The sequence below is a fragment of the Populus euphratica genome, unplaced genomic scaffold (assembly GCF_000495115.2).
Source record: "Populus euphratica unplaced genomic scaffold, PopEup_1.0 scaffold117.1, whole genome shotgun sequence".
NCBI classification, from domain to species: Eukaryota; Viridiplantae; Streptophyta; class Magnoliopsida; order Malpighiales; family Salicaceae; genus Populus; species Populus euphratica.
Genome location: NW_011500008.1, coordinates 435,100 through 446,063, shown reverse-complemented (window position 1 = coordinate 446,063; position 10,964 = coordinate 435,100). Strand labels below are relative to the sequence as shown.

Here is a 10,964-nt window from a genome sequence, read left to right as displayed (position 1 = left end):
CCATTTCCAATGCATACAGTCAATGCTCCCTAACATCCCTGGAAACCCACGCTACTCTCCAATTGATAATAATCGACTAATATCGGCCTTGTTTGGTACCCTTAGATACCAATCACCAAAAACTTCTACGATTGTTTTGACGAAAGCTCTAAAACTTTCTATCGCAGTGGTTTCTCTAATTTGAAGATATTCATCATTAAGATCTGCAGGAATACCATATACAAGTATTCTGTGAGCTGCAGTTATCTTTTGAAGGCAAGATAAATCAAGAACACCAAGAGCATTTGTCCTTTGTTTGAAATATAGATTATGAACTTCCATTGCATTTGCGATCCGAAGAAAAAGGCGACGACTCATCCTAAATCTTCTTTGAAATTGACTTTCAGTGAATTTAGGATTTTCTGCAAAAATAATCATTATATAACCTTAACTCACCTTCCTTTCTATTATGATTGACAATATTGTGACCAAGAATAGAGTCACGATACCCTATTCTCCGCCCTTGATTATTCGATTCTTCTTCAGCAACCACAACAGTAGTAACTTGAAAAGCCAACACAGGAGTGTCATCATCAAAATCAAAAGCATCATAAAAATTAAAATTAGAATGATTCATGATGAATTTTAATGAAATATAACAAAGATTGGAGAGAAGAAAATGATGAGAAAAAATGTTAAGATATATGAGAATATTTATAGATGGACTATTTTTTCGAATTGTAAAATCTTATAATGTTGGCGGTAATTTTTTCAAAATTTAAAATTTTAAAATTTAAAATGTTGGCGGTTATGTTTTCAAAATTTAAAATTTGAAAATTTAATGTTGGCAGTTATTTTTTTAAAATTTAAAATTTAAAAATTTAAAATGTTGACGGTCATTTTTTCAAAGTTTAAATTTGAATTTACTTTTAAAAAATTAAATTTTCAACAATAACATATAAAAATTAAAATTAAAAATATTCATATAAATAAATTTTAAATTTAATTTTAAATTATATTTTTTAGCTTTCATATTACTTCATTAATTTTATATTACTTTTATAAATTACTCATATTACTCATATTAATTATATAATTAATAACATCATAATTATATTATATATAAAATATCTAAATTAGTTATATAATTATATTAAAATTAATTTAACATGAAATATATTAAAATATAAATGATTTTTTTAAATAGTTTTTTACTATTGGAATACACATAATTTAAAAAGCTATATTTATACTATTTAAAAAGCTATTTTTTTCATTTGTCTCTTTCATTTCTCATTGGAGGTGCTCTTAGAGAAGATTGCTGAGGTTTCACGAGAAGACTGCTGGAGAGGTGAATTTATTGGGCATGAAGAGGTAAAAACCGTGTTTGGAAACACAGTTTCTAAAAATTTGAATTTTTTTTTAAATTAATATTTTTTATGTTTTATATAAAAATAATTTCAAAAAATTTTAAAAAAAAACATTATTTTTATATATTTTTAAGAGAGAAATAACAATCATAGACAACATAGCTAATTAAGGAGATTCAATATTCAAGTGTTCTAATTAAAAATAATAAATTACAGGCAGTTGAAGGGAGCATACGAGCACCCCAGAAATAAATACAGTGAGAGGCCCTGCGAAGAATGCATATATATACATATATATACCCCCAATGACGATAATAAATAATAGGATGTGCATCAACAGAAATGGCCGTTTCTGATATAAGAGTGGGAAAAAACCTAGTGGAGTTGAAAGCATGGAAGTTCAGACTTAGAATGGGCTGATATAACTGGCCATTCTTAACAAAACCTCAGGAACTAGGCGCCTTCTTGGAGGTGCCATAGCATCCTTGGCAAGAGCTTCCTTATCACCAGCATGTATCACAGCGACCAGATGGTCAAACATGGCATCTTTACCACCTCTTAGAGGATCCTGAATAAGGTGACAACCCAATCATTAGGGTGTGTTGGATTCTAGGTGTCTCAAAATGAGTTCTGACAGCCAGTTCTAAGTAAATTACTTGTTACATGCCCGAGCATCATGATGCTAAGCCAGTTTGCATGAAATTCAGTTTTATCCTTACCCTGACTAAGCCAGTTCGCATGAAATTCAGTTTTATCCTTACCCTGACTGACCAGCTTCTTATTGAAGGTGATTAAAAAATAAAAAAATAAAAAAACAGAATAGCTGTTCATCTACTGAAGTGGTAGTGGGATTTTGATTGACTAGAAAAAATTCACAATTTGGCTGAGAACAAGTAAAAACCAATCATAACAACTATAAAACATGACATCCAGCTCAGCACTTACTTGAAGAAACAAGTCTGAATGGGTTTTCCCATCGAACAAAATCAGCTCAGTTTGTACTCCTAACCTTTGAAGAGCAGCTGCAAAATCTTCACTGAAAAAAAAAATAAAAAGGAGCTTAAATGTAAATACAATGAAGTGAATTGTCCAAGAGCTTGAGATTAATGCAAAGTTTCTCACTAGATTATTTAAATCCAAACAGACTATGAGCTAATTTCAACTCTAATTTCATTTCTTCATAATTTTCAAAATTGAAATTGTATGAATATCTGACACATCAAGGAACTTTGAATGGGACGAATTGTATTGAACTTGATATACCTTATGTACTGAGATTCCAAAGCACTGGACTAAACCACTTATATATCTTTTTAATATGAAGCACATCATTGATGTCAAAAACAGGATATTCTAACCTGGCAAATGATGGTATTGAATAATCCGCTGTTCCGTGAAAGAGAATAACAGGAGGCAGAAGAGAAACAGCATTTCTAATGCTTGGGTCCTCTATTCTAACTCCAGGAGAAAAACGTTCAAGGGATTCTTCTCCTTCCATTATGCTGTAACCACAAGTCAGAAAAAAACTTATTCTGGATAATGAACTTTAGGCAATAAATGCATACTAGTATAATTCATGACTAAACAGTGATCAGCATCCAGTGAGCCAATATTCTGAGTGTACCTTAGAAAAAGAGCACGGTACAGGCCACGGTTGTTGAAATGATCGACTAATTTGCATAAATTGTACCTGTTCAGTGTTTCCAAGTGATCTATGTGTGGATTATACAACATAATGTCCATTACAAGCAGATAAAAAAAAAAGGGCACTGAAAAAAACAAATTATAACTGTCAAATCATAAAATCCTCTTCAATCATCGAAACTGCAAATGATCCGTGAGTAATTTGTGCAAAACTAGATGATGTTTTCTCTAAGACATTCCACTTTATTTTCCATCTTATTTTGATTAATAGTATATAAAATAAGATCACCAAAGTTCGAAATGAAGAAAACAAGATGATAACACAGCAGAGAACAAAGTCTGCAAAGGAAATTTGGTAGATTGATATCCTCGTGCTGGTTTATGTACCATTATTGTCCAGAGCAGCAGCGCACAGATGTTTAATAACTACTGGAACTGGCAGAGCTAATAACTGCTCATCATCATGAGAATGTTGAAATGTCTACAGAGCCAAAGAAGTTACAAAAATAGCTGATTGAGCTGAGAAGGTGTTTAAACACTATCACTGATTCCCACAATCTGGTAATATCATAAAAAAAACAAATATTTTTTTCTCATTATAAGAAAACCAACCAGTAGATAGTAAATTTGGTTGAAAGAAACAGAGATTAGATCAGTGACTCTACTCATTCTCAATAAAACATTCTACTTGTAAATGGTAAATAATGCTTTCCTCGAATTTAGTGAACTTCCACGAGATTCATGAAATAGATAGAGATGAAAGCTTACCCTCCAGATAAACCAAAATATGCTTTTATCTGGAAGACACTCCAGGAGATGCTCTCCTCTCCCTTGGCTTCTCTGATCGCTTGGTCCAGGAGGGCACAAGCAGAAATGTGTGCACCAGCTGATTGTCCCATTAGATAGATCCTACTCAATAACAAGCAAGAAGAAATCAAGGAAAAAGTTTTAAGATAAGAAGGAATATGGAAGAACAAAAGAAACTATTATATCACCTGCTAGGGTCACCTCCATATTCAGCAATGTTGTTGCAAATAAATGAGATCCCCTGAGAAGCATCTGTTACCATATCACCAATGGTTCCCTGGGGAAAATTTCTGCATAAGCATGCCGAACAAGTATGGTTGATGGAGGTAGACGACAAGTGAGAAATATGTAAGCAAGTAAATGTAAGTTCAGGATAGGTAATATTTCAAAAATATAAAAGACTCACGCTCTTCAAGTTGTCATAGATAAATACGTCACTTGAAAGTTGAAATGTATTATGTATTTTTGCATCCCACGATAATGGGTTTATGAGAACAAAAACCATGAACTAAGATATGTTATGCTCAAATTGAAACCACATACCTGTAATCAATACATGCCACTATGATGTCTCTTTCTGCCAACTGTTGTCCTAGAAGACTTCCCCATGCTTTATACCTAGATCAGCATTAACGCACAGCAATTTAATGTAAAATGATATGCAAGAAAATATATGGCCGTATCATATTCTCTGGCTCAAATCCTGCTTGCTTGAGGCTGTTTTGTACCAGGTAGCTATATTCATAGTAAAATGATTCATATGTGGTATTTACAAACTGTGACTTGAGCAACTTACAAATGAATAAACTGAAATCATCACAAAATATGCAAATTCATCATGAACTCTAAAGGAAAGTCTACGAGCAAATTTAAATGGCTCACCCAATAATCCAGGCACCTCCTGTGACAAATACCACGACTGGCTTCGGTCCATCTAAATTTTTAGGCAAATACAGATCCAACCTGAAAAATCACTGTTGCATTAGGAAAAATATAGCTTTGAGTCTGTGATATCTGACAAGCTCAAGTTCACAGATATGAAAAAAAATGATAAATCACAGGGTCAAGTACCTGTTTCTGGGTTCATCACCATAAACAATACTTCGTCGAACCTGACTTGAGAAGAAATAATAATATGCAACTGCAGAGATCAAAAGGCAAGTTATTTTCCATCAATCTAATGATTTCACTGAATCTGAAAGTCAACTTTTCCAGCAACTCATTGAAAAACACGATATTTAAGATTTCCCCGCCCATTGAATGCATGATCTCCAACTTATGGTCAGATACATGTTGGACATATTATTGAAAGAAATGTGAAGGTTATTTGGTACAGGCACTGGAACCACAAAAATCAATCTTTGAAAGTATCAAACAACGAAAAATGCAAGAAGTAGGCTCAATGCACACAATTGAACCAGGATAAATACAATTGAGCTAAATAATAGGGTTTCCAAGTGAAAAAGATCGAAAATAGAGCTAGATATGAAAAGCTGGGCAGTTTCCATTTACAGTGCATGAACTGAACTGGTATAACTCATTTGAATTAAAACAACAGAAAACAATTTCTTCTTTCATACAGAATTCTCAGTTCTCTAAATTTACTTGCATTACATTTGAATTAAAATAACAGAAAAAAATTTACTTACATTTCATAACCACAAGCTCATAATCATTAACTAATACTCATGCAATAAAAATACACACCTTGAAGAAAACCCGGCATTAGTAGAGCAGCATAAATGCCAAGAGCAGCTAATCTTGTGATCCACCGGTAGCCTACCCTGAATGAAAATATATGATTAAAAATGACATAATGCAAATGAAAAGAAATAACATAAATAAATAAATCTTCTTTCTCCATCATCTGCTCCTTGAAATACTAACAATTTTAACCAAATCAATCATTGCAGCAACTAAATAACAACAAGCCTGGACCACCAGGCCGTTATTGCTCTAACATGTGTAACATCAGTAATTACAGTTCTTAAAATTCATAACATAAATCCTTAATATATATATATAAACAAAATTTAATTATCAAAGCTACACAGTTAAGGGAATATAATTAAAAAAAAAATGTTTAAAGGAACATCGGAAAAAAACTGTTTTAAGTATCATACAAATACTTGCACAGGTATTTCTACACAGTTACGATTACTATAACATGTTAATCAGAGAAGATATTTTACCCTAGATATCGGAGCAGAGTGATGGTAAGCCGAGTGAGCAAGTAGGTCTCGGAGGCGGCGTGACCGATATCTCGACTAAACGACTGTTGCCTCTCCGGCTTAGCTAGCTTACCGGAAACTCGTCGCCGCTGCATTTGATTAAAGCTACCGCCACTAACACTAGAACCCCGAGAAAGCAGCTGTCTGGCTTCCGTTTGATCGTTGTCATAACTCATTGTAGTTTCAGTTCCAAACGAACGGTTGCGATTTGGAGAAAGGGTAGCCGGCGGTCATGAGGTCATCGTGGCCGCTAGATTTGGATTCGGATTTGAGAATGATTTATTAAAGAGCGTGTGTTCTTGTTATTGAGGGTGGAGTAATAACGGTTGAGTAAAGCCGTTGGAAAAAGAAACGAATAAAAATTGACTCCCAGCATTCCCTTTCTCTATAAATAATCTGCGCTCGGGTGCCCCATTTTCACAAATAAATAATCATTTATAATAATTATCAGTGTTTCCGCTTAATTTTTTAAAAATAATATTGAATCGAAGTCATAAACGAAATCAGGTTTAACAACTTAAATAGTTACATGGTTAACAAGTCAATAATAATAATAATTAATAACAATTTACTTAGTAGTTATAATAATAAAAATAATCCATATTTTACTTAGTAGAATTGTGATGTTGTAATATTAAAGAAAAAATCAATTAAAATATCACACATCGTTACATAATTGTGAAAATAAAATTAAATATGAAATACATAAATAAATCATAAAAAATTATTTAAATAGTTATTAAACTAAGCTAAATAAATCAAATTTCTTGATACTATAATTTATTTAATTTAAATTTAAAATAAAATTACACGAAAGTTACAAAATTAACTTAATTACTTATAAGATAACTCGAATAATAAATAAAAAATATAATTTGATTTTAAAAAATTTTAAAATTAATATTTTTTTAATTTTAAAAAGATATATTAGATTAATTAGGATTTTTTTAATTTAATTTGTTAAGTTTATGGTTCAAGTTATTTTTTATAAAAAAAGTAATTTTTATTTTAAAAAAAAAATAATGAGGAATATCTTACGTTTCTTTGCATGCCGTCGGTAATGTACGATGAATTAAAATAGAGCAATAAGAAAGTTTGCGAGAAAAGTGATTTTGACATGGAAAATCATATAACTCTAAGATGATTTTGATGTTGATCTAGCAAACAAACAAGTGACGTACTAAATTATGTTTTTCTTTTTTTTCAAATTTAAAGTCAAAATCCTTCATGCTACCGTGCCAGCCATATCATGCAGATGTGGTCGTAGAGTGGTGCCCTGTCCAGCTCAGCTCAGCTCAGATCTAAATCGATTAGCCGCAGCTCTGGAATTGCGTTACCACACCAACTTCTGGAACATCCTCGACTCTTGCAGAGATACGTTGCCATGTGGCGTCTAAATTTGCGACTAGGACCCCACGTTTATGGGCACCACCACCCCTGTGTGGGAAGGAGATGCCACACCATTAAAGACAAGTTTTTAAAAAAAAATAACAAAATAAATTAAAAGTATTATCTTTTGATTTTATTTTTTTTGTATAATAATACATTTGCACAAAAGTGATTTATATTAGATGTAATTTTGGGAAAATAGAACACTTGTATATTGTCGGGTTTAGATATCCAAATTGCCGTTTATTACCATCCAAACTATAGAAGTTATACTATAATTCCCATTAAAATACAAATATTGCAAAGTTATTTTGTAATTATATACATTTATATTTTTTAATTGTAATTTTTTTAAAAATAATTAAACTAGCATATTTATAATTCTAGATAATGTATTAGTAAAGTATTTGAAAATATTACAAGATACATGTTGACATTTTATTAGACCGAGCTAAATAAACAACATGTCATGTAAGTATTTTTAAGCCATGTATTGGTAATTACTCCGGCTATTTATATTATCATAATGAATATATAGATATTAATGATTCTGTTAATATTTTTTAGATGATTAGACTATATTATTCAGATTAAATAATACATTGATTCGACTTCAGACAACATATTCCGGTCATTACTAATATAAATAATGTTTTTCAAGCAATAACTCATTTGCATAAAAATAAAAATTATAATTATTTAAACTATGACAAAATTTATGTATCGTAATAAAATAAAATGTACGGGAAATAAGATATTTGCATAGATATATTTTATAATTACATATATTTTAGGTTATTATTCTAAATCTCGAGCATGTTGCTTCATCTGATACATTTTATATTAGTATTTTAGATGAATATATTTTTATTATTTTTTATAAGTGAATGAATTTAGATTTTTTTTATAACTATTTTTTTTCACATCAATAAATCTTCAGTGTCGGTGATGTACGTTTTATTCCTTTCTGAACTGCGAATAAAGTAATAAAGTTGGGTGTTTTTATCTGTAAACGAATAAATCCTCGCCAAAACGGCATGCAATGTATTTGGTCGCTGGGAGAACGGTGAAGTAACAGGACATGAATCGATGCAAGTGGAGCATGTGACTCCCTGCAAGATTGAAAGAAATCTTGCACCGAAGTGTTGTTCTGCCACCACTGAGCATGACTGGTGACTCATGCATAGGACACTCTGCTTCTTCTTCTTTTTTGGATCGAATCGTGTGGTAAGGAAAATTGATCACGCATCTCCGCAAGCAATAGGATTTCCCCATTTTTGTTCTCTCCTAGAAAAGCTTGGATGCAGATATTATAGTTGCTTTACATGATCACGTAATTGATTTTTTTCTCAGGAATATTAAAGCAATATTAAAATAATAAATAACTTGAAAAAATTAAAGTTGATTTATAAAAAAAATCAAGTATATAAAACCATAAATAAAAAAATAAAAAACATTAGATAGATTTTAAAATGTGATATTTGTTGTTTTAGGATTAAGACAACAAGAATATCTAAAAAAAGTGAATTAATGTTCCACTAATAATAATAAATATTGCAATTAACTAATTAAATACAATTAACTAACAAAAAAATTAAAGTTATTAAAGTAAAAAATATAGTGATAGAAATTGCAAACTTAATTTTTAATATGTTTCAATAACCTATATCCACACCTTAAGTACAAAATTGATCTTAAATATTGTATTATTTACTCATTCAAGTCAAGGATTATAATGTCCTTAATAAATCCTCATTAAATTTTTTCACCACTTAAAAAAATATTCTCTTTAAAACTTTTTACCCTAGTGATGTACCTCACAAATGACTAAAGTTTTTCACTTAAACTATTGAAGGTTTATAATTGTTTGAAATATAGCACCACTTTTTTAAAGTGTAGATAATACAATTATAGATTATATCTCTATTATTCACTCAATAGCATTTAGAATATATGAAGATATTCAAGTGTGATGAGTGTGAGAATTTATACTCTTGTGAAAAAATATAAATGTTTTATTGCACAAATATGAATATGATTTAGGATTGATGATTTTAAGTTGTTTTTAATCTTAAAATAACTTTTATATATTTATGTGTGTGTGTGTGTGTGTTTTTAGTAAAAACTAATTATTTTATAGTTATTAATATTTATTTGACAGTTAAAATGATCGACCGGTTTAAATTGGTTAAGTCAATTAGTTGGCCGATTCCTATAAATTTCTAGATGTGTTTGTTCTTCTTAAACAAGCGGTCGATCTATTCATTTTATATGGTCAAAAGATTAATCAGTTCAACTTAAAATCTAGTTTTAACAATTTTAAGCCTAGTAAATATTGAATTGACTAAATGCATATCAATCATATAATGAATGCAATGTAAAGCATGTGAATTCATTTTAATTTGTGCTATTAAGTAAGATATAAAGATTTGCATAATAAGCACTAAAATGAATCCTTAAGAACTAAGTCTTCACTTGCTTGAAATTTTAGACTTATTGATCTATTTATCCATTTAATTTTTCATGCTTGTTAATGATATTTGTATAAACTTGTTTAAACTTAATCTCATGCAATCATATCATTAGTACATTTTTATTTAACTGTTATCATCAAAATATATAAACATTATTATGTGACTATAAAGTCATCAATATTAATGTAAAGATTTAACAAAGATAAAGCAATTGTCAAGGTTAAAGGATCTACTAATGGTACTTTAAATAAGTATAGTTTAAGCTCTTTTTATTATTTAACTGAAAAACATACACAAAGAAGGTTATAATCAAGTGATTTATCATTAATGGCTCATTGTAAGTTATTAACATGATCATATTAATTATCTTGAACTACCTTATTTGAGTAACGTCAACACTTATAAATGTTGTCAATAATTCATGGTACTAACTTATATCAACAACAAATTAAAATCTTGTCATAAGATAGGTATGAAGAGTTGTTAAATTCTGACTTCTCTCTTTATTTCATAATGAATTGTTGAATATATACAGCATCTACATATTTATATTAGGACAGCTATTAACTACACATAAATAGGTATTATTGCTAGGTTCTAATTTATAGGAAAGGATATCTGACTTTCTGTTTTTACTCCCAACAAATCAGCTTCAAATCTGCCTTAATTACTTCAGAATCTTCAACACTCCCCCTCAAGCTGGATGGAAGAGATCTTTCATTCCCAGCTTGTCCAAGGTTTTTTTGAACACAGGATTCTAAACACCTTTAGTAAGTATATCAGCAAGTTGTTCTCCAGTAGGTACATAGGGAGTGCATATCAATCCACTCTCTAACTTTTCTTTGATGAAATGTTTGTCTACCTCCACATGTTTAGTTCTATCATGTTGTACTGGATTGTGAGCTATTGCAATGGCAGACTTATTGTCACAGTACAACTTCATTGGTTCATCCTACTTGATTCTTAAATCTTTTAGGATAATTTTCATCCATAGCAACTCATAAATTCCAAGGGCTATTGATCTGAATTCTGCTTCTGCATTTGATCTTGACACAACACTTTGTTTTTTG

At 30.3% G+C, this 10,964-nt stretch overlaps 3 protein-coding genes across 5 annotated transcripts in view; all 3 read right to left on the bottom strand.

The window, feature by feature from the left end:
* Positions 1 to 51: 51 nt before the first annotated feature.
* LOC105141297 (uncharacterized) lies at positions 52 to 631 on the bottom strand. The gene is made up of 2 exons (XM_011048483.1): positions 436 to 631; positions 52 to 203 (listed from the first exon to the last, which is right to left on the bottom strand). Exons 1-2 carry the CDS (start codon positions 614 to 616, stop codon positions 52 to 54), a joined length of 333 nt encoding a protein of 110 aa, XP_011046785.1. The 5' UTR covers positions 617 to 631.
* A 926-nt stretch (positions 632 to 1,557) lies between these two features.
* Positions 1,558 to 6,419, bottom strand: LOC105141296 (isoprenylcysteine alpha-carbonyl methylesterase ICME-like). Of its 3 annotated transcripts, none has more exons than XM_011048480.1 (11): positions 5,993 to 6,417; positions 5,508 to 5,584; positions 4,872 to 4,941; positions 4,683 to 4,763; positions 4,344 to 4,418; positions 3,989 to 4,090; positions 3,762 to 3,902; positions 2,974 to 3,039; positions 2,708 to 2,851; positions 2,295 to 2,385; positions 1,558 to 1,917 (listed from the first exon to the last, which is right to left on the bottom strand). In XM_011048480.1, the coding sequence occupies exons 1-11, from the start codon at positions 6,205 to 6,207 to the stop codon at positions 1,756 to 1,758; spliced, it is 1,224 nt and encodes a 407-aa protein (XP_011046782.1). In that variant the 5' UTR covers positions 6,208 to 6,417; the 3' UTR covers positions 1,558 to 1,755. The 3 variants fall into 3 exon arrangements, with proteins under 3 accessions (XP_011046782.1, XP_011046784.1, XP_011046783.1); XM_011048482.1 differs by having other exon boundaries at positions 5,508 to 5,579; positions 5,993 to 6,081; XM_011048481.1 differs by lacking the exon at positions 2,974 to 3,039 and having other exon boundaries at positions 5,993 to 6,419.
* Positions 6,420 to 10,651: 4,232 nt separating this feature from the next.
* The window catches only part of LOC105141310 (uncharacterized), a 3,590-nt gene continuing 3,277 nt past the window's right edge, over positions 10,652 to 10,964 (bottom strand). Inside the window, exon 3 of the mRNA XM_011048491.1 lies at positions 10,652 to 10,846. Within this exon, the coding sequence (XP_011046793.1) occupies positions 10,652 to 10,846 (195 nt within the window). The remainder of the gene's footprint in view (positions 10,847 to 10,964) is intronic.

Coding starts and splice junctions, on each gene's coding strand:
- LOC105141296 (XM_011048480.1), bottom strand. CDS start 6,207: ATGAGTTATGACAACGATCAAACGGAAGCCAGACAGCTGCTTTCTCGG. Junction 5,585..5,992: donor ACTCTGCTCCGATATCTAGG/GTAAAATATCTT, acceptor ATTTTCATTCAG/GGTAGGCTACCGGTGGATCA. Junction 1,918..2,294: donor ATTCAGACTTGTTTCTTCAA/GTAAGTGCTGAG, acceptor CACCTTATTCAG/GATCCTCTAAGAGGTGGTAA.
- LOC105141297 (XM_011048483.1), bottom strand. CDS start 616: ATGAATCATTCTAATTTTAATTTTTATGATGCTTTTGATTTTGATGAT. Junction 204..435: donor CAATCATAATAGAAAGGAAG/GTGAGTTAAGGT, acceptor GTATTCCTGCAG/ATCTTAATGATGAATATCTT.